At 39.5% G+C, this 25,136-nt stretch overlaps 2 protein-coding genes across 21 annotated transcripts in view; one reads left to right on the top strand and one right to left on the bottom strand.

The window, feature by feature from the left end:
* Positions 1-7,368, top strand: part of SLC10A6 (solute carrier family 10 member 6) — a 28,075-nt gene extending 20,707 nt beyond the window's left edge. Inside the window, exons 5-6 of the mRNA XM_026509773.4 lie at positions 874-1,031; positions 5,457-7,368. Coding sequence (XP_026365558.2) covers positions 874-1,031; positions 5,457-5,671 — 373 coding nt within the window. The 3' untranslated portion in view covers positions 5,672-7,368. The remainder of the gene's footprint in view (positions 1-873; positions 1,032-5,456) is intronic.
* A 5,273-nt stretch (positions 7,369-12,641) lies between these two features.
* PTPN13 (protein tyrosine phosphatase non-receptor type 13) overlaps positions 12,642-25,136 on the bottom strand; it is a 192,272-nt gene continuing 179,777 nt past the window's right edge. For all 20 annotated transcript variants that reach the window (XM_026509786.4, XM_026509790.4, XM_048211896.2 and 17 more), the window contains 6 exons: positions 23,761-23,909; positions 22,169-22,259; positions 19,729-20,066; positions 17,751-17,966; positions 15,779-15,841; positions 12,642-13,373 (listed from right to left, as the gene is read on the bottom strand). In XM_026509786.4, the coding sequence (XP_026365571.2) occupies positions 13,278-13,373; positions 15,779-15,841; positions 17,751-17,966; positions 19,729-20,066; positions 22,169-22,259; positions 23,761-23,909 (953 nt within the window). In that variant the 3' untranslated portion in view covers positions 12,642-13,277. The remainder of the gene's footprint in view (positions 13,374-15,778; positions 15,842-17,750; positions 17,967-19,728; positions 20,067-22,168; positions 22,260-23,760; positions 23,910-25,136) is intronic.

The raw sequence follows: 25,136 nt of genomic DNA, 5'->3' as shown, positions 1-25,136 counted from the left end.
GCTTGCAGAGAGATGCTGGTTTATATTCTGAAACACCTCTTTCCTCTCTTCACTTCCATCTATAGAAACCTGAAGGCCCCCTTTATAAACTGGAGACAGATGAAACTGCTTAACCCAGCCCCCAACGTACTGCTTATGTCTTCCTTTTAATCCCTCCTGATTTTTCTTTTTCAAGCGAAGTTTATCTCTCTCCCTCTTTTCCTTGCAATTAGAAAACCAATACAGAAAAGTAGAAAGTAGAAAAATTGTGTCCCTAGACTCTTCCACTAAAGAGTTTTAGACATTTGGTCTTAGACATTGCTTTTCATTTAGGGTTTTTGTGTTTACCTTCAAGTATTGTTTAGTTCATACTGTTTGACATCTCTAATTCACCTTTCCATTCTCCTCTCCAACCCTCACCCCACCCAAATTGGTTCACGGCACGTGCACTGCCTCCTGGTAGGCACAGCTCATACCTGTCCCTGGAACTTTAATTGCAGCCACTGTCCCATGTTAAATGCCTCTCCCACCATCACTGTTTCATCTGCCTCTGCCTCTGTGAAGCCTTCTCTAACCATTTATGCCACTTTTCTGAATTTCTATAGCATCTCCCTGACCCTCGATCATATTTCATCTTGTGTTGTTACTGGACCTTTGCTGTGTGTATAGCATGTATTTCCACCCAGATTCCTGGGGCAGGGTTCCTAGGGTCCTGTTCGAAGTTCCTCTCAGCAGAACACTTACAGAGCAGGCACACTCAGCAAATAATTATTAAATGTGTAAACATTTTTAGTGGCCTAAGCTCGTAGCTTACATTTATTGCTGTATAGAAGAGAAAAACTTAAGAAGAGTTCCTTATTGCTAGTAACTCTTGATAAATGTTTTCATTGGTAGGTGCAGGACGATTGCCTTAGAAACTGGAGCTCAGAATATTCAGATGTGCGTCACCATGCTCCAGTTATCTTTCACTGCCAAACAATTGGTCCAGATGCTTAGCTTCCCATTGGCCTATGGACTCTTCCAGCTGTTGGACGGATTTCTCATTGTTGCAGGTAAGGAGGGCCCCCATCGGGTAGATTTGATTGCAAATTGTCACCCAATTTACTAACTTCTTTTTCAATCTCAACATGCATGTGCTACTCTTGTGATGCATTGTTAGCCTGCCATTTCTGGGGAAAATAAAGTACACAAACAAGTTCCTTTGCTTTCATAGCAAAATATTAAAAATATTCGAAAAAAAAGCTTATAATTATAAACAAACATGCTTCACAAAAAACAGTGCACTATTAGAGCTTGGATTCTAGGACTTGATAAGTCTCCATGAGCAATAATTTATCTTCAGAATGACATTTGTTATGTTTCATCAAGAGCCACAAGGTCTTCCAAATGCCAAGTTATTTCACAATGCTTCTGTGACTAAGGAGTATGCTGAATGGTTGTGAAATATTTTTGAACTATGAAATATGAAACATACACAGATATTGAAATACACATTTGTATACATATATATCATAATATGGGATATATACCAATCCATACAGCCAAGTATACATCATTTTAGAGTCAGTCATTAGGTGGGTTCACAGAAAGTAAATTAAAAAAGATATCAATAGGGGCACCTGGCTGGCTCAGTGGGTTAAGCGTCTGACTCTTGGTTTTGGCTCAGGTCATGATCTCATGGGTCGTGATATCGAGCCCCATGTCGGGCTCTGCACTCAGTGGGGAGTCTGCTTGAAGATTCTCTCCCTCTGCCCATACCCTCACTCCTCCCTCTCTCTCTCAAGTAAATAAATAAATCTTAAAAAAAAGTCAGTACATACACACATATATATTTTAATCTTGGGGCATTGTAATTTTCACTGTTATCAGGAAACAGGGTCTGAGTTATATTCAATGATACTGATATAACTGATTATATACTGATTGCTAATATAACAATCAACATAAGGAATACTTGGGGTTTAATTTTACCCCAAAATAAGAGAAATAAGAGAAATCTTAGCAGAATAAAACTCCCTGGTCTTAGATCTAAGTTTTAATTTCTTTTCCTTAGTGAGATAGTGAGGGAAGGAACATGTCTGGCTTGTTCCCAGGTATCTCACAGCACTCGAGAGAGTGCCTGACTCATAGCAAGCAAGCATCCACAGGTGTTGCTGGTTAACTGATTGACTGACTGACTGACTGAATGAATAGATGAGCCACCAGTGGCCTGAATGAATGAATGGGTGAGCTGTCAGTGACCTCAATCACAAATGGTCCAGTCCAGATAGAAATAGCCATTTTGATACATTGAGTTATTTTGCACCATAGTTCCCCCCCTTTTTTATTGAGGTATAATTGACATTCAACATTATATTAGTTTCAGGTTTACAACAAATGATTCATATGTGTATATATTATGAAATGATCACCACGATAAGTCCAGTTAGCATCTGCCCCATATGTAGAGGTTTTTTTCTATGTGATGAGAACTTTAAGATTTACTCTCTTAGCAACTTTCAACTATAAAATACAGTATTATCAACTGCAGTCACCAAGCTGTACATTGCATTCCCATGACTTACGTGTTTTATAACTGGAAGCTTGTCCTTTTGACTCCCTTCACTGATACCGCCCCCCCGCCCCAGACAATCACCCATCTATTCTCTATCTCCATGAGCTTGGTTTTGGTATGTTGTAGTTCCATTTTTGTTTGTCTCAGGTGTTTTATTTCACTTCTGATTTCCTTGTTGACTCATTGGTTGTTCAGTAGCATGTCGTTTGTCCACCATATATTTAGTCTCCATGGAATTTTCCAGTTTTCTTCTTGCAGTTGATTTCTGGTTTCATACCATTGTGGTCAGCAAAGATGCTAGCTGTGATTTTAATTTTCTCAAATTCGTTAAGACTTGTTTTGTGGCCTAACATATGATCTACCCTGGAGACTGTTCCATGAGCTCTTGAGAAGAGTATGTATTCTGTTGCTTTTGGATGGAATGTTCCGTATATATCTGTTAAGCCCATGTGGTCTAATGTATCATTCAAGACCAGTGTTTCTTTATTGATTTTCTGTCTGGATATTCTATCCATTGATGTAAGTGGGGTATCAAAGTCCCATATTATTATTGTATTGCTGATAATTTCTCCCTTTAGGACTGTTAATATTTGCTTTCTATATTTAGGTGTTCCTATGTTGTATGCATATGTATTTATAAGTGTTGTATCCTCTTGTTGGATTGACCCCTTTATCCTTAGGTATTGCCCTTGTCTCTCTTTACAGGTTTTGTTTTAAAGTCTATTTTGTTTGATATGAGTGTAGCTACCCCAGCTTTCTTTTGGCTTCCACTTGAGGGAAGCATCTTTCTCTATCCCTTCACCTTCAGTCTGTGTGTGTCCGTATATCTGAAGGAGTCTCTTGTGGGCAGCATAGAAATGGGTCTTGTTTTTAAATCCATTCAGCAGCCACTCCCTGTCTTTTGTTTGGAGAATTTGGGCCATTTAGTTTAAAATGACTATTGATACAGGGGCGCCTGGGTGGCTCAGTCGTTAAAGCGCCTGCCTTCGGCTCAGAGCATTATCCTGGGATTCTGGGATTGAGCCCCGCATCAGGCTCCTCTGCTGGAAGCCAGCTTCATCCTCTCCCACTCCCCCTGCTTGTGTTCCCTCTCTCGCTGGCTGTCTCTATCTCTAATAAATAAATAAAATCTTAATTAAAAAAATGACTATTGATAGGCATGGAGGTGCTGACATTGACATTCATTGTTTTCTGGCTCTTTCGTAGTTCCTTTTTTCTTCCTTTCCTTTCTTCTCTGTTCTCTTCCTCTGTGGTTTGATGACTTCTTTAGTGGTATGCTTAGACTCCTTTCTCCTCTTTTGTGTGTCTGCTGTAGATTTCTGCTTGGTGGTTACCATGAGGCTTACATATAACAACTTGTATTTATAATAGTCTATTTTAAGTTGATAACAACCTAAGTTTGAACACATTCTAAAGCCCTACATTTTATCCCTCCTCCATGTTTTATGTTTCTGAGGTCACATTTTACATCTGTTTATTTTGTGTATTTCTTAACTTATTACTGTGGTTGTAATTATTTTTACAACTTTTGTCATTTAACCTTCATACTAGCTTTTTAAGTAATTAATTCACTACTTTTCTGTATGTTTATCTTTACCAGTGAGATGTATACTTTCATATGCTTTCGCGTTACTAGTTAGCACCCTTTCTTTTCAGCTTAAATCCCTTTAACATTTCTTGTAAGTGTTGATGACTCCTTTAGCTTTTGCTTTTCTGGAAAACTCTTTATTTCACCTCTACTTCTGAATGATAACTTTGTTGAGTAGAGTGTTCCTGCTTGGAAGTTTTTTCGTTTCAGCTTCTTGAATGTATCATGCCACTCCTTCTGGCCTGCAAAGTTTCTGCTGAAAGATCTGCAAATAGCCTTATGGGGGTCCCCTTGTATGCAACAAGTTGTTTTTCTCTTGCTGCTTTCATGATTCTCTCTTGTCTTTAACTTTTGACACTTTAATTGTAATGTATCTTGGTGTGGCTGTCTTTGAGTTGGTCTTATAATGGCACTCTCTTCCTGGTCCTAGATGTCTACTTCTTTTCCTGCCCCTCAGTTTGATGCTATAAAATGAAGAAATGAGTCTCTTCTACATAAAATTCTGGGCACTTTTCAAAGGGCTGCTCCTGGGCTGGGCCCTGGGGCAGGTGAGTCGGGTTGCAGTTCCTCCGTTCAGCATAGACCTGTGGTTCTTAGGTAAACCACACCTGTTGGTCTTAAAAGCCAGATGTTTTGGGGGCTTGTCTCTCAGATGCCTGTATTAAAAGTTGGGGTGCCTGATCTGGGGTATGAATCCTTTGCTCCTGAGGGAGAAGCTCCATGTTTTGAGTTCCCTCCTGATTGTGGATGGCCCTGTCTGGGGTGCGGCTTATGGTGAGATTTTATCTCAGTCTCTCCTACCCACTTCCACTTGGTTTCCCTTCCTTTTGTCTAATGTGATGGGGTTGTTCTGACAGTGTTTAGGGTTTTTTTTCCCAGAGGAATTTAGTGTGTCTGTGGGAGGAGGTGAGTTTAGGATCTACTTACATTTTCTTTCTTTCTTTCTTTTTTTTTAAAGATTTTATTTATTTATTTGAGAGAGAGGAGAGAGAGAGAGAGCATGCAAGCATGAGCACAGGGAAGAGGCAGAAGCAGAGGCAGAAGCAGGCTCCCTGCTGAGCAGGGAGTCCTATGCGGGACTCAATCCCAGGCCCCTGGGATCATGACCTGGGCCAAAGGCAGATGCTTAACCAACTGAGCCACTCAGGCATCCTACTTTTGTTGCCTTCTTGAACCAGAACCCCAGTTTCCATCTCTTTTCCTTTCTTTTTCCCCTTCATTTTTGTGTTTACACATTTGTGACCCAAAGCAAACAGAGCCCTAAAATACACGAGGTCACTACATTACAGTCTTTGCTAAAGTGATTTTTCAATACCTGTATGTTTTAATACGTAGCATACAAGATGTACAAAAGGAGACTGAAGAATGAACACAGAAAAAAGGACACAAGTTCTGCAGAAGGCTACCATAAAAAGAAATCTACTTCTTTCAAAGAAACCGGTGCTTTCTTGGAGGTGAATGAAGAAGTTGCCATAACTCCTGGGCCATCAGTGCCGATGGATCTCTGCACAGCTCTGGAGCCCACCAGCCACATCTCTTCTTGTACCTAGTAAGGGTTGCTGGCCTGACTGGTCTCCGTCTTCCTCAGCGGCCAGTAAAGACAGTGCAGAGCTGATGCATGCATCTCACTGGCAGGGCCTGTGGGAATATTTGAATATTTATATTTTCATGTGGTTTGTGAATTGTCATAGGATCCATTTTTGAGAATGTATTTCACCTACTTCAGGGAGTTTTTGGGGGGTTTGCTCAATATATTTACCGGCCGCTGTGTGTTCTTGTGTTCCCGGGCGGCGAGAGTGACACCCGTTGGTACGCGACGTCGGGATTAGATGTCACCTCCCACTGCATACAGTTCTCATAAAAAATGTGGCCATTTCTGAAACGATTGTTTTTTAAGGGGTTGGAAATCTTTTTGGATTATAGATGAAATACAAGTGTAGAGGGAATTAATGACGACTTGAGGTTAAAATGTGAATGCCCTGTATTTTCACTCCCTAATGATAGGCACATGTATAGCCTTCGAATTTTTGTTTATATCATTTTAAGAAATACAGAGATCATTCCATATATACTGTTTCATGAGTCACTTGATGACATATTATGGAGAATCTTGACGTGTCAGTCTTCGTTGATCTACCTCATTCTTTAGACCAGTGGCTTCAGAGAAGTATTCCATTGCATAGAAGGACTGTAATTTATTTAACCATTCCTTATTCGTGGACATTTAGATAGCTTTGAACTTATTGGTATTATAATGCTGCTGCAAATACCCGTACTGTTGTGCAAGAATTTTTGGAGGATCACTTCCTACAACTTGAAATGCCAGGCCAACCTCACGTTAAAATGTTGGACAGGCTGCTGTCCGATGATGTATAGCAATGCTTGAGTGGGGGCTGGCTTCCCACAGCTGCACCAGTCTAAGGAATGATCAGTTCTGATCTGTGAAAATATTTCATCTAAGATTGCATCTAAAAAATTATGACTGGAGTATTTTTCATGATCACTTGCCTATTCATGTCCTTTGCTTGCCTTTCTACTGTGGTCTTTCCTTTTTGATTAATACATTGTAACACATTATGGATAGTGACCCTTTGTCCTGTTTGGTCAACGTTTTACCTATTTTAATCTTTTATCTTTTGTTTTTCTATGTCTTTTGCCATATAGAAGTTTTGTATTTTTTACATATTCAGCTTTATTAGTCTTAAAAAGTGCTTTTTGACCTTGATGTCTGTCAAATGTTAGAATATTTATATTTTTGTGTGGATTATGAATTGTGATAGTATTTCTTTTTGAGAATGTATTTGCAGGAAGTTCTGCTTGGGGGTTTGCACAACGTATTTACTCTCTGCTGTGTGTATTGTCTGGCAGTAGGTAAAACCCATCCCCCTCTCTTCTTACATTATTAAAAATACTTCCCATGTTTTTTTCTATGACTTTTATGAACTAAGTATGTAAATGCTTATTCCATTTTGAATCTCCGTTTTTGTACGGTGTGTTAAGTAATCTAGTTTTTTTTGATGTTTAACTAATTGTTCCAACATCATATATTGAATCATTCATCTTTTCTGATTTGAAATGCCACCTTTCTCCCACAACTTCCTATATAATGTGGGACTCTAGTTTGTTCCATTTTTCTGTCTAGTCTTATTTGTAAGTTTTGAAATGTGTGAGAAAGTGTATTGTCTGATATTTAGTGCTTTACAATTTTATTTTGTAAGTATTCCCAAGAACCTGTGGGTTAATATAATGATAATGATTACTGTGGTATTTTCACGACAATTAAGAATGCCTTTGTGGTATTACAGAAAGGGCCCCATTAGGTGTCACAAGTATATTTCTATGAAAAAGAACTACGCAGATTGTCATGTTTGAGAATTAACAATTACTTGAGGATTCCCATTTATCTACCTGATGAATGTTTGTGTCGAGAAGCTAGTCTGTGCTGTATACAGGCCCATGGGACATGCAGGAACGGTTCCTGCTGGCAGTGTTCATAGTCTAGTGAGAATATATCCCTGGAATGAGCAGTCAGTGGCGTTGGGCATTAACAGAAATTCCCAGTTCTAAAATGAGCATTAACATGAATTTAAAGAATCCATAAACAATGTATTTTTAAAGTATTTCTCTAAATAGTCACCTAACACAAAGTGGTGAAATCCAATGCTCTGTTCTGAAAATATTAAGTACATGGTCATTATTTACCACAATCAGGACAAATCTGGGGACAAGACCACCAAAAGCCACCCTTTAAGACAGTCACGACACAAATCAATGTAAGGGTTTGAAAGTAGACCTGTCAGAAATCTGTCATCTCCAGAAGCAGTTTGTAAACATGTTCCTGAGAACTGGAGACAGTCAAATTGTCCCAGAAGCCACACATTATCTTTAGTGTGAAGAATGTAACTGGGAAAAAAAAAAAAAAAAAAAAAGCTCTAACTGAATAAATTGTATTCTAACTGATCTAAATAATCATGGATTCATGGGGCGGGGGATGCCTGGGTAGCTCAGTCCGTTAAGCGTCTGCCTTCGGTTCAGGTCATGATCCCAGGATCCTGGGACTGAGCCCCAGGTCAGGCTCCTTGCTCAGCAGGGAGTCTGCTTCTCCTCCGCCCCTCCACCCCTTCGTGCTCTCTCTCTCTCAAATAAATAAAAATCCTTAAACAACAAAATAATCATGGGTTCATGAAAGCGGGCGCCTATATGAAGCTCAAAAGTGGGGCCAGAGAAATAATGTTAAGAATGAGTTCAACTCTATGTCTGGAAAAGAGCTGCTGGACCGTTGAGGCAGCACAGCACAGTGGGAAGAACATGGGCTTTGCCAGGGCTACTCCCTGTATTCCACTTAAAGAGCTAGGATGCCTTGGAGCTGCGGGTTGCAGTTAGGCCGACTTCAAATTGAATTCCAGCTCTGTTATTTGGGCAACATGGGGCAAGTGACAGTGTCTCTGAACTTTAGTTTCCTCTCTTAAAAAGGGTGATAACATTCAATCCTAAACACCCTGAGAGTAGAAAACAGTATGATGTGTGGGAAGTGCTCAGTAACTGTGAACTGTTCCCTTCCTCGTGCAGCCACAATTCATCCTGGAGTATAAAGGGTAGTTCAGCCTAACCCAGTTTATTGAATCATTTTTTTTTTCTTAAAGATTTTATTTATTTATTTGACAGAGAGAGACAGCCAGCGAGAGAGGGAACACAAGCAGGGGGAGTGGGAGAGGAAGAAGCAGGCTCCTAGTGGAGGAGCCTGATGTGGGGCTTGATCCCAGAACGCCAGGATCACATCCTGAGTCAAAGGCAGAGGCTTAACAACTGCGCCACCCAGGCGCCCCTATTGAATCATTTTTTTAAAAAATTTTTATTTATTTGAGAGGGAGAGAGAGCACACACATACAAACACGAGCTGCAGGGGCAGAGAGAGAGGGACAAGCAGGCTCTCCACTTAGCAGAGAGCCCGAGACACGGGGCTCAATCCCAGGACCCCGGGATCATGACCTGAGCCAAAGGCAGATGCTTAATCTACTGAGATACCCAGGCGCTCCAATTAATCGTATTTTAGCCTCTAAGCAACCCTCTGACCAGCCTTTGTGTGTACTTGCCCACCTGAATGATTACTCATTCTGCTGGATAGAGCTAAGCTATAAAACTTGGCAACGTAATTTATCAGTAAGCATCCTGAGAGTTTGCTTAGCATGACCTCTAGAATATTCTTAACTTTGGGTGAATGGGTAAAAATTGATAAAAATATGTAGTCGTCTTCATGAAGCTTAAGACTACTACTTCCTGTCTGTACATTTTCAACAGTTATAAATTCAGATATTTCTAGGGTCAGGAAGATCTTAAAAGATCCACATAGTGTTAGCTACTAAGGAATGGTGGAAACTGGCAGAACTGGAGAGGCACACACTGCTTGCTGCTACCCTATACCTACCGTTTCCTTTGCCCTTATTAACAGAACCAAGATTTTGTTCAGGACAGCAATATGGCTAGCTAAAAATAGCTTTCTTGAATTTAGAGATTGCTATGTGACACAATTCTTGCTAATAAGACAGAAGTGGAAATCTGCTTGTGATTTCTGGAAAATTTTGCTTTCTTGCCCTAGGCAGTGATTGACCCTTTCTCCTTGTCATTCCTATTTCCTTCCTGGAATGTGGATGTAATAGCTGGAGCCGAGGCAGCCATTTTCAGACAGTGAGGGCAAGGCCAGGATAATTATGTATCTGTTGACATTCTTGAACTGTAGAACCAACCCCAACAACTGCCTAATTTTGAACTTGTTTTCTTAGGGAAAGAAATCTCTAATTTGTAAAAGCCCATTTGGTTAGTTTTTGGCAACTTGCAGGCAAATGCAATTCCAAATTAATATATTGCAATTTCCATTGGCTTTAAAATATTACACAGGTTAATGCATAATTTGTTACATTTATCTCCACCATAACAAAGTACCCCGAACATTTCTGAATTACGTAAAATGGGAACACATTCTCTCAATGTGAGGTATCTATCACCAGAGGATAACTTTGGGGAGCTGTTCTTTTAACTTCTTGGATGTCTCAGATTGCATTTAGATAAACAGCCATTTTAAAAGCAAGAGATCAAGCAAGCTATCTGGAACCACAGATGTGAACACCTGATGTTTTTCTCAACAGCAATTTTTCTCTTTTAAACATAATTCAGAAATATTTTTATTAATGGCATTTACAGAAGTTTTGATTTGGGGACAAATGCTGTTTCTAATCCTGCTATGCTTAGGACTATACTTAAGATACCATTCTTTTGGGGTGCCTGGGTGGCTTAGTTGGTTGGGTGTCTGCCTTCAGCTTGGGTTATGCCCCTGGGGTCCTGAGATGGAGCCCCACCTCAGGCTCTGCTCAGCAGGGAGCCTGCTTCTCCCTCTCCCTCTGACTCTCTTCCCTGCTTCTGCTCTCCTTCTCTGTCTCAAATAAATACAATCTTAAAAAAACAAACACCACCCATTGTTATACAACACACAACTTCAGTTTTAGAAATAGATTCCATCACAATTTATGCTTCCCCTTCTGTAGCACAGAGTTGTCATGGGCAAACAGGTGTTCTGGCCAACTCGTTTCCCGCTTCCTTGCACTCAGCGGCCAGTTTGGCCACTGTTTGGCCAGTTCTTGCTGATGGAATGAGTGGCAACGATGTGCTTTGCTTCTAGGCCTGCCCAGCTCATAACATCCCCCCACAGGTGGTCCTCTATGCTTTCTCCTTTCTGGCTGGGGGAATGGAGACAATTCCCAGGATGACCTTGGAAGTTGTGTGTTGATTATAGAACCTCCATCAGCCTGGGTTCCTGAAAACTGGAGAGAGAGCTATCTTGCTGAGCTGTTCACCTGTCCAGAACTGTTAGGTACATGAGAAATAAGCTTCTATTATGTTTGAGCCGTTACATCATCTGGTGTATATTTTGTAGTACTTAGCTATCTAATGTGTGTTAAGAGCCATGTTGTATTCATCCTTTCATTTGACGTTTGAGTGCCTCCATGTGCCACTCTGGCTCTGTGGCCTTGCCATACAAGTGCCATGCACTTTCTAACCAGAGTGGCCCTAGCCAATGTCTCATCCCATTCCAAGTAGTGGAGCCAGGTCCCAGATGAGGGCGGCAACATGTTTGCTATAATGAAGTTTCCATTTGGGTCGTAAACTGAAACCACATTTTCTTGCCACAGTTTCCATTTCCTAGCTACATTCTTTCCAGAAAAAGGATCCTTCTTCAGCTTCCCCCTCTCCCATCTCTGTTGTTGACTGCAGATGATAGCTGATCACCTCCAGCTGTACTGGCTTCCAGCGCCCTGCTGGCCTGGTTTCCTGTGCTTATGACAGGAAAACAAGGACTCAGGATTCCAATGCGCTCAGAACTGAGGTTTCCAAATATCTTTTAAAGCAACAGAGACCATTTTTCAAATGAAATGTTCAGCTACAATGCAATCTCAAAGACTGTCCTGACTGAAGCAGGAACGGTGGTGGTGATGCTTCTCTTGCCAGACCTGGAGCTACTTCCCCAGGTGGGCAGTCAAATGCACGGCCGGGGGGCTCCGTGCATTTCCTGCTGTCTTCTCCCTCAAACAGTGCCTGCTACTCAGGATTGGGTTCCAGCACATCGTTGCCCTCGGGCAAGATCAGAGATTCAAGTTCACTAGTTCCAAGTGGTTGGTTCCCTGAGGGCGAAGCAAGCAGTCTCCCAGGTTTCACACTGCCATCACTCATGGCTGAGTGGAAAACCGGTGGCAGAATTAGGACTGAGGGAAATGCGGTCAGTGCTGAGAATCAGAAGCAGGCTCTCTGAGGCAGATTTCTTTCTCTTCAGGCAGAACCAAATATAACCTCCCAGGAAATGTGATATTGTTTTCTTTTGATGATCCCTTGTCAGCTTAGATATTCTGAGTTTTACTTCAATTAGAACTTGAAAGTCTTCTGATTTATGTATCAGGCACAGGAAGCTGGCACCACTGACTGACAGGGAGGCAGAAAGCAGGGAGACTGAATGTCTTAGCTACTGTTGGTCAGTACATGACCCTCATGTCAGACCCTGAAGATCTACCAGGGTTTCCAACAACAGTCTTGGTCCATGTGGCTGGCATGACAGGGACCAAGTGGGGAGATGGGAAGTTGGGGTTCAAAACTTCTTGCTTCCCCAGGGGCCTGAGTGTTAAGAAGTAACACACTGAGGGGAGGTGAGTGGGGGGATGGGGTAACTGGGTGATGGGCATTAAGGAAGGCAGGCACCTGATGTAATGAGCACTGGGTGTTATATACAACTGATGACTTACTAAGTTCTACCCCAAAACTAATAATACAGCATATATTAACCAAATTGAATTTAAATAAAAATTTTTTTTTAAAAAAAGAAAGAACACACTGAAGGGGCATTTGGGTGGCTCAGTCAGTTAAGCGTCCGACTCTTGATCTCAGCTCAGGTCTTGATCTCAGGGTTGTGAGCTCAAGCCCTGCACCGGGCTCCACACTGGGGGCGGAGCCTACTTAAAAAAAAGAAAGAAAGAACACACAGCTGAAAATGTTTAATTTGTCTGCATACGCTGGCTTGTTCATATTTTTAAGATGTATTTTTATTTACAAAGTGAGATGATGCATAACAATGCAGTTACAAATGTATCTGATAACTCCATTTTCATGAAAAAGTATATAAATATATTACAGGAAATTCTATATAGTAAACATTAGAAACTGATACAGTAAACATTTGCTACTTTTTTCTATGTCAATATTACTGTCATTTAAAGCTTAAATACTGGTTTCAAGTATCCCCTATAAAATAACTCTATTAAAATACTGGGAAAGAATTTTGCTATAAACAAGACTGGTGCATTAAAAATAGAGTCGGTGTGTCCTTGTAACATCAACTATAATCAAATGCTTTCGTAATCATAATTAAGATCTGCACTGTTCAGTTAGTGTTAAAAATTTTTAAATTATTATCACAGGTTAAAGTAGCTGTAAAAATACAGCATTTCAACATTATTTATTGTTGTGAAGAATGCCCCTCTAAGGTAGAGGAGAATAAGCATAATAATATTGTATGGACTTGCTGCCCTGTGATATTTATTTTAAGCAGAGAACAGGAACACCTGTTGGAGGTTGGGAGCGAGATGAAGAAACATCCAGGAGGCTGTTCTTTTCATGCTATTTCAGAAGCTGTGTCTGTTCTTTTTGCTCTTCTTCAGCTTGAAGACGTGTCAGCACATAAAGAATGACTTGATAGCAGAAAATATACTGATCCTATGGCAAAAAAAAAAAAAAAAAAAAAGAGAGAAAGAGAGAGAAGACTCTAGATGTATAATATGAAATATATATATATATGAAATGCTTGAGTAATTTTGAAAATATGGAAAAATTTTGTGATAATGTTTAATATAAAAAGTGGATATAGAATTGTGCAGTGTCATAAAAGTGGTAAGAAACTGAAACCAGGTTGACAAAATGAGGAGGGGCAAAGCCTTGGGGGTGAGTGAGTGGGCAGGTAGAAATAACCCAGAGTCCTAACTGAAATGCTCTGTGGTAGGGCACTTTATTTCTGTGCTTTGGTAATATTTATGATTTGCTTTTATAATGGAAAAATAAACTTCCTAAAAAATTCCCTCTAGATTTATTGAACTCATCTTGATGTCCTGAAATGTCAAGAAATTAATACCCAAGAAGCTACACAAAATAATACTCTTTAAATATTTGGAACAAAAGAATATAGAAATCAAAGTTTTTGGAAAATTAACTCTTTTTTGGTGAAATTACTCTATTAGGTTGATGGTGCAGGGATCTGAATTTTCTTGTTATATTTTGCAAGGAATTAATGAGTCTGAAGGTAGATAGAAAACATTCACAATATACTAAATGGAAAGTAATAAAACACTAACTACAGTTGAATCTTGTTTAAAATAGTTGTGTGTATATGAGCATTCATGCCTGTACACATGTGCTTGGCCTTAAAGAATGTAAGAAGTTTGCTTAAAACATCAACAATTCTGAAGAGTAGTAGAAGTCACCCTTTTATTTCCTTTGTGCTCAGCTGTATTTTAACTTTCCCACATTTGCACACAATCATCCTTGACTCTGTCATGCCACCAACAATCCATTAGCAAACCTCCTTCACATAATGTCCTCTTCTCCCTGTAGCCACACTACTCCAGTCTGGGCCCACTGCCTGCCACTAAACTGACCTCCCTGCTTCTAACCCTGCATATTCTTCCCCAGGTCGGGTCTTGTTTTTACACAGTAGCCAGAGAGGACCTTTAAAATGTGAGTCAGATCATGTGAGTCCACACTGATAATCCTGTGAGGTCTCCATTTCGCTCAGAGGAAAGCCCTGGCCCTGTCACCTCCCCTTCTCACCCAGCCACACGAGCCATGGCCATTCTTAACCACACCAGGCCTGCTCCTGCCTCAGAGCAGGTGGCTCTGTCTGCCTGAAGTGCTTTACTTCCAGAGAGCCTCAAGCTCCGCACTGCGCTGCCTTCGAGTCTTTGCTTTGGCGTTACTTTCTCAGGGCTGCTACCCTATTTAAACTACCTCCCCCAGCCCACCACGACTCAACCTCTTTGCTCCACTCTATTTTTTTTCCTCTAAAGCACTTACCGCTTTCAAAGATCCTACATAACTTACTTAGTTAACCTGCTGAATATTTGCCTTCCTCATCACCACCCCATGAAGGGGTCTTTGTTCCAATCACTGCTGTGCTCCAAGCACCCACAAGAGTGCCTGGTCCGCAGCAGGCACTCGGTAAGTAAGTATCTGTTGAATGAGTGAAATTTCTGGGTCTAAGGGACTGCTTATACAGATCAGTATGCTTTCTTGACCTAAAAAAATATGTAAATCAGCTTAATATTTAGGAGATTTAACTTGAATTAAAAATGTACCTGAAGGGAAAATAGGCAAATTTTAATTTTAAAGATAGTATACTTCTGTATTCTTTAAGAGGTAGAGAAATGTGAATTTACAGATGTATGAAAATAGCTTCCATATCCCCCCTCACAATACAGACAATAAGGATAGCAGAACCACTCAGACCAGACAGATACTCTATGTAATACAGTTCCTGTGAAAGACATGTCTGTAGGTCAGCGGGTGATAGAACCCATGGTTTGATTTCAGGTCAGAGAAATGAAAAAATGATCAAAACAGAGGATACACAGAACTACCCATTCACTCTCCCCCAAGAGTGCCTTCTCCAAGCCAAGCAACTCCAGTCTGCCCTCCGGACTTCTCGTCAATGCTGCTGAATCCATTCCTTCTCAGGGAATTTCTGTGGCAAGAATGTTACCTTCTATATCTTTTTAAAGTTCGGAATGGGGAAAGAATGCCACTAATTATACTCTATTTGTACCAACCCCAATTTCCCCCTCAACATGCCGCCCCATTCTCTGCATATCGTTCAGTGCAGATACTGCATTTCCTCATTTCCTGCATTGAAATGAAAGGCAAAATTTAAACGACATATCTTTGAAATATTTTAATTTTTCTGAATTAGTCCTAATGCTTAAAAAAAAAAAAGTCCTTTACCACCATAAATCTTTGGTTTTATGTAATAATGTGGGGACCCTTTAAGAAGAGAAATGGTTCCTTAAGCAGAATTTTGAAAACATCAGAATCTTCACAAAAATCCTCATTAGAAGACACCAACCAAGACTCACCTCTGTCTGAACCATTCCATGTCTTTGTAGTCTCATGCAGCGCACTAAGTCAGCAATGTCAAACTGCCAAAGAAATCAGGGTCTGTGCGTTAGATAAAAAGGGTTACTGAATTTGAACCCCAAAGATTCCATACCTCATTCTCTTTCTCCTTTAAGCAGTCTCAGGAAACTGTTCTGGACAAAATAAGTCAGTGGACTGACCCTGCCATCATTTGTTAATTTTATTTATGATCTTTGTAAGAATTAGGGGAGGTTATTCTGTTTGAAAATCCCCAACAAAAACAAACAAATCCCCAAAAGAAATTCTCTCCTCTCTGGAAATTGACTAATTTCTAGTATCAACATTGAAAAAAAAAAAAGGCAAACTATTTTTCCTACAGTTTGCTTTTCAGAATGAAATTCCTGATCTTTTTATCTTCACTGATACTATCAGTTTGAAACAAGGGAGAAAGAGACTTTGTTTTGTTCTACTTAAATGATTATGGTAGATACAATAGCGTGTGAAGAGCAAGATAGAACTACTTTTAATGAAAATTCTTTAAAAGCCATGATTTTAGGGGCGCCTGGGTGGCGCAGTCCTTAAGCGTCTGCCTTCGGCTCAGGGCGTGATCCCGGTGTTCTGGGATCAAGCCCCACATCAGGCTCCTCCGCTATGAGCCTGCTTCTTCCTCTCCCACTCCCTCTGCTTGTGTTCCCTCTCTCGCTGGCTGTCTCTATCTCTGTCGAATAAATAAATAAAATCTTAAAAAAAAAAAAAGCCATGATTTTAATTGCTTATGTTCAGGAAGATATTCTAACATTTTAAGTAAGTTTCATACTAATTTAGATTTTAAGTAAGATTATACTCATTAATTTTGTTTACACAGTAGTATTTTCTAAAGTGGGAGTAATTGTTTAGAGACTAGCATGAACTTGTACAACAAAGCATACATTTCCCATTTATAGGTAAACAATAGCAAGAAAAAAGAATGCCTTTTTATTTCATAAATATACTTTCTTTTGTGCTTCTATATATATATATTTCTAAAGATTTTTATTTATTCACTTGAGAGAGAGTGCAAGAGCATACAAGTGGGGGGAGGGGCAGAGGGACAAGCAGACTCCCTGCTGAGCAAGGAGCACACCTCAGGACCAGATTCCAGGACCCCGAGATCATGACCTGAGCAACAGACACTTAAACTGACTGAACCACCCAGGTGTGTGTGTGTGTGTATTTTTTTTTTTAATAAGCTCAACACCCAATGTGAGGCTTGCACTCAGGACCCCAAGGTCAAGAGTTGCATGCTCTACTGACCGAGCTAGCCAGGTGCCCCAGTGCTTTAATATTCTATTCCTAAATGTGACCGTGACACTGACTTTACCTTATACAAGCCTACAGACTGTAAAGAGTAAAATGCAATACTGCATAAGGGATTTTGAGCACATGGTTAAAATCAGTAAAACAAATATAAAATTGAAGTATTATTTCTTCTTGATTATGATCTGATTTTGAACATTTACTAAAACACAATTTTTAAAAAAAGATTTTATTTGAGAGAGAGTGAGCATGGGCGGGCAGAGGGACAGGGAGAAGCAGACTCCCCACTGAGCAGGGAGCCCAATGTGGGGCTCGATCCCAGGACCCTGAGACCATGACCTGAGCCAAAGGCAAACACTGAACCAACTGTGCCACCCAGGGGCCCCTAAAATACAATCTGATATAGTAAGAAAATTAAGGCATTCATAAAAGCTACTAAATGGGGGTGTCTGGCTGCCTCAGTCGGTCAAGTACGTGACTCTTGATCTTGGGGTTGTGAGTTCGAGTACCACGTTGGGTATAGAGATTATTTAAAAGAATCTTAAGTACTGCCCTCCCCCCCCCGACAAAACCCCTGCTAAATAAAAAAATTCCAAGGTCATAACATACTATTAAAAATTAGATTCCACTGTTAAATCTGATCTAAAGCTAGTTCAGCCTATATCTTGTACTCACTTCAAGATCTTGACTGATTAATCCTAAGACCACATCTATGCATATCAGGGTCCCTGAACGTCCAATGCCAGCGCTGCAGTGTGTGATGATTGGGCCGGATCTATGAATGTGTCTCATGTAAGAGATAAAAGTGAGCAAGTCGTCTGGCTGAGAAGGTGTATCGTGGTCCGGCCAGGCAGTGAAATTCAGATGAGAAATATGTCGTATCTCTCCTGTCTGAAATTGTACAACAGAAGCAATAGATAAATACTGTATTGTTCACACATATGTTTAGTTCTTAATAATATACTGTCCTTTCAAACTTTGACTTGCCCATTGGATCAAATCAAAGGACAGGTGCAAGAGACAAAAAGACTCCATCAAACAACACATGCAGGGTCTTTATCAAGGAGGTTGCTAAATCCACATTTTAAACACCGGTAAAAACTACTTTTTGAAACCCTAAAAGCAGATTACAATGATATGAATAATAACCTTTTCTGAATGACTCCACTTTAAACTCACTCTAGATGAAAGCCAAAGTCATTGCAATGCCTTACAAGCCCTGCATAATTTGACTCAGCTACTTCTCAGCCCGGACCTGCTCCTCGTGGCCACTTTGCTCCACCTGCGGGGACCTCTCTGTGGTTCTTTAAAAACAGGAGGCACAGTTCAAGCCAGGGCCCCTGCACTTGCTCTTTCTGACTGAGATCCCTCCTGGCCCCCTCATCCCTGGAGCTCACTCAACTCCTTTAGGGTTTTTTTCACAGCACCATCAACACTAGTATTTCCTCATTTACAAGTAAACTCCACGAGGTCAGGGATTTCTTTTTGTCTGTGTTGCTAACTGCTGAATCCCTAGATTCCATAACAGGGCCCAAGTTCTACAATGTATTAATCAAACAAATCATTTAAGGAATATTGAACAACTGTGTTAGCACAAGTAATGGGTAGGCTGGTGTGAATAAGAAGGTATAATCTTTAATTCTTTATAAAATCACACCAAAAACCATGAAGGAAATCATTAGGCTATGTTTACATGTAACCCATAGAATCAAGTCAAAGTCCAACAGGAAACCCATTACAGTTGCCCGTTGAACAACATGGGCTTGAACTGTACATGTGCACTTATACACAGATTTTTTTATAGCACAGTACTGTATTTTCCTTTTGATTTTCTTAATTAATAATTTCTTGTCTCTAGCTTACTTTGTTGTAAGAATCAGTATATAACACATATAATATATAAAATTTGTGTTAATTGACTATGTTATTGGTAAGGTTTCCAGTCAACAGTAGGCTATTAGTAGTTAAGTTTTTGGAGAGTCAAAAGTTATATGTGGATTTTGGACTGCATGGGAGTCAGTGCCCCTAAGGGTCAACCACACTTACACTTAAGCTAGTATTACTGTGGCGGGGGTGGGGGAGGAGGGTGAAATTGAGGGGGTGTGGAGGTGAGGAAAAATAGCAGTTTTACTTAAGGTGTATCCACTTATCTAATTTAAGCTAAATTGATTCAGTGGTTAGGTGGCTGCAGAAGGAATTACCCAAATGACAAACATTTATGCTACAATTGCCCATGTATTACCAAATATGTTGTGTTTATGGGGGAATATTTGCTACTTAGAGATCTTTAAAAAATAGTTTTATTCACTCTTCTTAGAGGTTTGACCTTAAAAAAAAAAACATTTCTAGCACATAGCTTCTGAGCCATTCTGTTCTATCACTAAGCAAAGGATGATGGATGGTCACCTTAAAGGCCTGTATTCTCATTTTCATCCTAATACAGTACATACCAGAGGAAATTGGCAGTGAAGAAGATCATATTTAAGTTTCTATTAGATAAAAAATAATGGCTGACATTAGTTCCACTGAATTGGGAAGCCTGAAGTTGCTGTCTTTTGTTTAGAAATATACTGATGCTCTTATGGAAAGTGTCCAGGCCTGCATTCCAACTGGGAGATAAGCCTTAGGAGATGGTAAGATTTAACTCACTTACCTGAATCTCTTCTAGGGCCATTGACCTTACTACAAAGCCCTTCAGCTGTTGCATCCTCACGAGAGCCAGCCGAAGCCTGTCACTGACCATTGTTGTTTGGCCTAGGATGTTGGGCCAATAGCGCTGGCACTTGATTTTTTCCCCTTCTATCTCTTGGGTCATCATGGCTATCACTGTGGATTTTTGTTCCCAAATCATCTGCCAGAAATCGCCAACAGTTGTAGGGAGAGGTCCTTGGCAGGCAATGTAAGCGAACTCTTCTTTTCCCACGGGTATCCTAATGAAGCTGGCGTTGATATAGCCACCTTCATCTCCAAGAGGCACTCTCGTAGCATCATCTGTGAATTTCCCACCACAAAACAGAGCCAGCTGTATCATGTATTTTTAAACAAGAGCCTTATAAACAGGGTGAGTCAGACATTATGAGAAATTCCTCAGAATCATAAATGAAATCACAAACATGTTTTAATAAAGGCATATTTTCAAGTTACAGTCAAATCATTTTATATTTACTCATTTTGCTCTTGTTAAGTATATCTAAGATGTCGACTCAGTGAGTTTCTGACAGTTTGATATTATTTACACAGATGTGGTTGAAAAATTAAGATTAATAAATTAATTGATACATTTAGAACTTCTTAATAGGTTCCTGGAGAAACAAACATAACTCTGCTACTTCTTATCCATCTTATTTTAATGACAATAATGAATTTATTGAATGACAATGCCAAGAGATTATTTCATAAAATAAAAATTAGTATTATAATGATTAATATTTAAGTACTTATTACGAATATAATTGGCATAATTACCTCTTGCTCATCTAATTAAATTACATTCTTTTAAATCAGCAGCCAAAATAATAAACACAATAAATAAAAAGGTAGCTCATTTTATTCTTCAGGCATATAGGCCCCTGTCTTTGTCTGTAATTTCATGGTCAAAATATAAATTTTCAAACCAATGAAAAGTATATGTAAGTCATCTTATCCAAGAGAATTAATTTGTAAGTACTTATACATCAAAAGTCATTTCCATTTAAAACATTTCTAAATTTAACTGGTAATTTCTATGATTATCAAATTATGACTTTCGTAATAGGTTTCAAAATCCTCCATTAATTGCCCTTCAATTACTTGACTTCTATCTCTTAATTCATGGAAACAAATCCGGATACTCAGTAGTTTTGGATTTATGGCTTATCCCACCTGACTCTGAGATACTAGTCTGGCCTTTTTTGGGGGGTGGGTGCTGAAATAATTCCCACCTACTTTATGCTGACCATTTTCAATTTCATTTTTAAAGTGCTAAGATTCACTTTTCACAGGAACTTTTCCAAAATAAATTCTGTGTCTTCCAACTTGGTTGAAAAAATTCATTTGTACTGTTATTTATTGCATGACTTGTCACTATTGGTTCTGTTACAGATCTTTTAATTTATGACTTCCTGGCAAAGATAGGATCATTGTATCACACACGATGGAATCCACTGTGCTTATACAGATGTATAAATATGGCTGATGATTACTATAAGAAGTTTCTTAAAAAATAGTTACTAGACATTAATATTTTGGCTATATCCATATATATTTTAAAAAGTCACATGTTGATTGGTGAAACTGGTAAAATGTGGGTAAAAAGAATTCCTTTCTCTCCTCCTAGTATCTGAAATAATTCAAACTATAATGCAACCCGTTAGTACCATTATTGATACCATTGCAGCCACATGCACGTATAATGTATCATAGATATTTCTCTAAAGTTAAAATGAGTGGAATAAATAGATGTTGGTGTGACACATGAACTAAGGTTTTTTAGTGCTCATCCAGAAGTGAATTCCCTTCCCTTCCCTTCTCTCTCTCTTTCTTTTCTTTAAGTAGGCTCCACACCCAATGTAGGGCTTGACCTCATGACCCTGAGATCAAGAGTCACATGGTCTACCAACTGAGCTAACCAGGCAACCCCTCCTGTAGAAGCCAATTCATATATTTAAGAGACCTTAAAATCACTGATTTGGGATGCCTGGGTGGCTCAGTCGGTTAAGCACTGGACGCTTGACTCTGGCTCAGGTCATTATCTCGGGGTCATATGAATGGAGCTCGGGCTCCACACTCAACGGGGAGTCTGCTTGAGATTCTCTCCCTCTCCTTCTGTCCCTTCCCTCCCCTTATGTATGTGCATACTCTCTTTCTTTCTCAAATAAATAAATCTTTAGTTAAGACTCTTCTGATTGATTTTCAGAATACATAGGTAATTTTAAAAGGAATTCACATTGTATATCTAAATGTATTTGTTACTGATGTAAATCTCTGAATATGTGTTTGTGTGTGTGTGTGTGTGTGCACACTTGTGTGAGAGATAGGGTAAACTAGCATAAAACTTATAAATCAGTTCAAATTATATTAGACATATATTTGATTTGAAGCCAAATTAAACTTACAGGGAAGTATGTTTTTGTATCGGTTTTTTCTTCTGTTTTCTTTAGTTTGTCCAATTAGACACTGATCCAAAGGTTTTAATTCTTGAAGATTCTGCAAGAAAAAATGGAAATAAAGTTAAATTTGTTGAGATAAGCAGTATTTCAGTAATAAGTGCAAATGCTTTAAATATGCAGGGTGTAAAATTGGCTACTGATCACAGGGCAGACTTTGAGTGTTAAGAAATAGGCATTTCCTGTCAAGATAAGCAAGTCTAAAATCCCAATATTAACCTGATATACTAGTTGTTGAAATATATTGCTGTAAATATCTTTAACATGTAGTCAACTAAATTTGCGAGGCTACTCTTTTTACCTTAATTTTAAATTTCAGTTTAAAGAGGTCTATAATTATGTTTTAAGAAAAAAAAAAAACTTATAAAAGCAAGTTTGGCTTAAAGTAATGAGCTGCAGAAGAATTTCTTGACAATATTGTCTGTGGGGTCATAGATAGCCCATGTGGTAGAGTTGTGGTTAGATAGTTCTAGGTTTTAAAGTTAACTCTCACTTTCCATTCACTCATTAATCCACCCATTTATCTCTTTATCCATCCATCCATTCATCCATCCATCCATCCATCCATCCATTCATATATATATATGGAAAATGCCTACTAGATGCAGGCCACTGTAATAAGTGCTGGGAATACAGTGGTGAGAAAGCAGATATGATTCTGGTTCTCCTTGAGCTTACAGACTGGTGGAAGAAAGAGGCAGTAAAGAAGGAAACAAATACTGTGATAAATGCTTTGAAGAAAATTAACAAGCTGTTACGTTAGAGAAAAATAGAGGTCTACTTTAAAAAGAGTTGTGATGGCAGGTCTTTGGAATGGTGACATTAAAACTTAAGCCTTAAAGAAGAAATAATTGCTGCAAAATGGAGAGGAAGAGTATACCTCAACTACTATGGACTTTTCCCAAATCTATTAATGTGATTTACATTGTCTGGAGTATTACAAAGCATCTAGCACATTCCAGAGGCTCTCAAGAGAAGTTAGCTCCTTTCACTTCAGTGGCTATGAAAAGCTCAGGAAGTGGGCAAAGTAAGCATATAGTTTGAGGGAGATGAACAAGGTAAACCCCAAAACCACAGTGGTGCTACATTCCTCTTTTGCCTAGTGGTAAATATGGATGTTGCCAGCAAGACCACATGAGCAAGGGCTCTGAACCACTGCTGCACTGAATGGAGAGGCATAATTTTGGGGCTGTATTAAATTAGAAACTGTTGCTAATGAACCATATGTACAGTGTATTAATTATAAAGTTCAGTGGATGTCTGGAATTGACACTTGACTTAAAAGAAAAAAAGCCTCTCTAATCTCTACTAAGAGGCAGAGAAGGTAATATTTGGGGAGATTTGTCAAGCTCCAAAGTGGTTAAAGAGATCTCTTTAAATCGATACTATTAGGATCCTAGTTGGAAAAATTAATTTCCTGCTGGATAGGACAAGATGGTCATTTTAGTTGGAGGTAAAGTTATAAAGTAATGGACATTCTCACAATTTCTCCTAACTTTGCATAAAATTTTGAGAAAGAATCACTGGCAGAAGCCACTTACCTCCAGCTCCTTAGAAGGAATTCCTTGATCTAATAAACCTCGCAATGTTCGAATGACTGACTTCAACTTGGTACCAGTGTATTTACCAGAGGGAAGCACTTTGACGATGGGGAGTGCAGCAAGCTCCTCATTTGTCAGAAAGGGATGATCTAACAAAAAGACAGCAGTTGATTTTTTTTTTTTTTTTAGAAGATTTTATTTATTTAGGGAGAGAGAAAACACAAGGGTGGGGTAGGGGTAGGGGAGAGGCAGAGGGAGAAGCAGACTCCCCACTGAGCAGGGAGCCTGACCTGGGGCTTGATCCCAGGACCCTGAGATCATGATCCCCAAACTGAAGGCAGACATTTAACCTACTGAGCCACCCGGGCGCACTAACAGTGGTTGGTTTTTATTGTTTTTTTTTAAATTTGCCCCAAACTGACTTAGCAAATAAGGGAACTGATTTGAACCTATTCTCACCTCACCTGTTTTTATGAAAGCAAGAGACTTTAGAATTAATAAGGCAGGAGAACAGGTAGGCAGATACGTACCATCAACATAAAATCTTGGCCACAGCAAGGCCCTTGTACCCAACTTTTAAGGAAACATCTCACTGACTGTTCAAAAATTCCTAAGGCTCTTGGCTCTCATGTATTTACAGTTTCTAGAAGAGTTTAAATTTTTTTTGCTTCTCTTGACTCAAATGACACTATTTTCTGGATGAAAATGTATCTAGTCCCGTTATTACTTTGCACTTAAATTAGCTTCCAAGCACCCTGGGGAAAAAGATGAAGGGAGATGCTTCAGAAACTCCTTACAATGGGACATTGCACTAGAAACACCGATGCCTCCTCTCTCTACCCCCACTTGGTACTCAGTGCTAGTATCTTGGGCATTTGACAGTTTTCTCAATAGAAATGAAAACCTGGGGTCTCCAGGAGCTTATCAAACGAGTGATATCAGTGTCTTAGAAGGGATGTGTATCTAGTTTAGTATCTGCTCTATGGAAACTGCTTATACCGGAAGGCAACTATTATCCTGGAAAAATGTAGGAGAGAGTTCTTGCTATAGTCTTGCAGCTACAAGTGTAGCTGCAAAGCTGTAAACAGTTGATTAATGCCTTCTGATGATGCAGCTACTCTGTGGGCAACAATAGCGCTAGGCTCTGGGGGGTTTACAAAGCTGTACAAGACACTTGAAGAAGCTGAGCATCCAGCTAAGGCTAACTGTAAATACAGAATTCACTTATAAAAAATAACTCCAAGCTTTTACAGAACTGAGTGTAAAGGCAACAGGAGCTCAAAGGCTGGAGACAAGCCTGGGCTATATAATTTGACAGGAGCACCATCACTGACACCAACAATTTACCTAAACCGAAAAAGTGTTAATTCAACTTT

The sequence above is a fragment of the Ursus arctos genome, unplaced genomic scaffold, assembly GCF_023065955.2.
Source record: "Ursus arctos isolate Adak ecotype North America unplaced genomic scaffold, UrsArc2.0 scaffold_9, whole genome shotgun sequence".
NCBI lineage: Eukaryota > Metazoa > Chordata > Mammalia > Carnivora > Ursidae > Ursus > Ursus arctos.
This window is presented reverse-complemented; position numbering and strand designations above follow the sequence as displayed.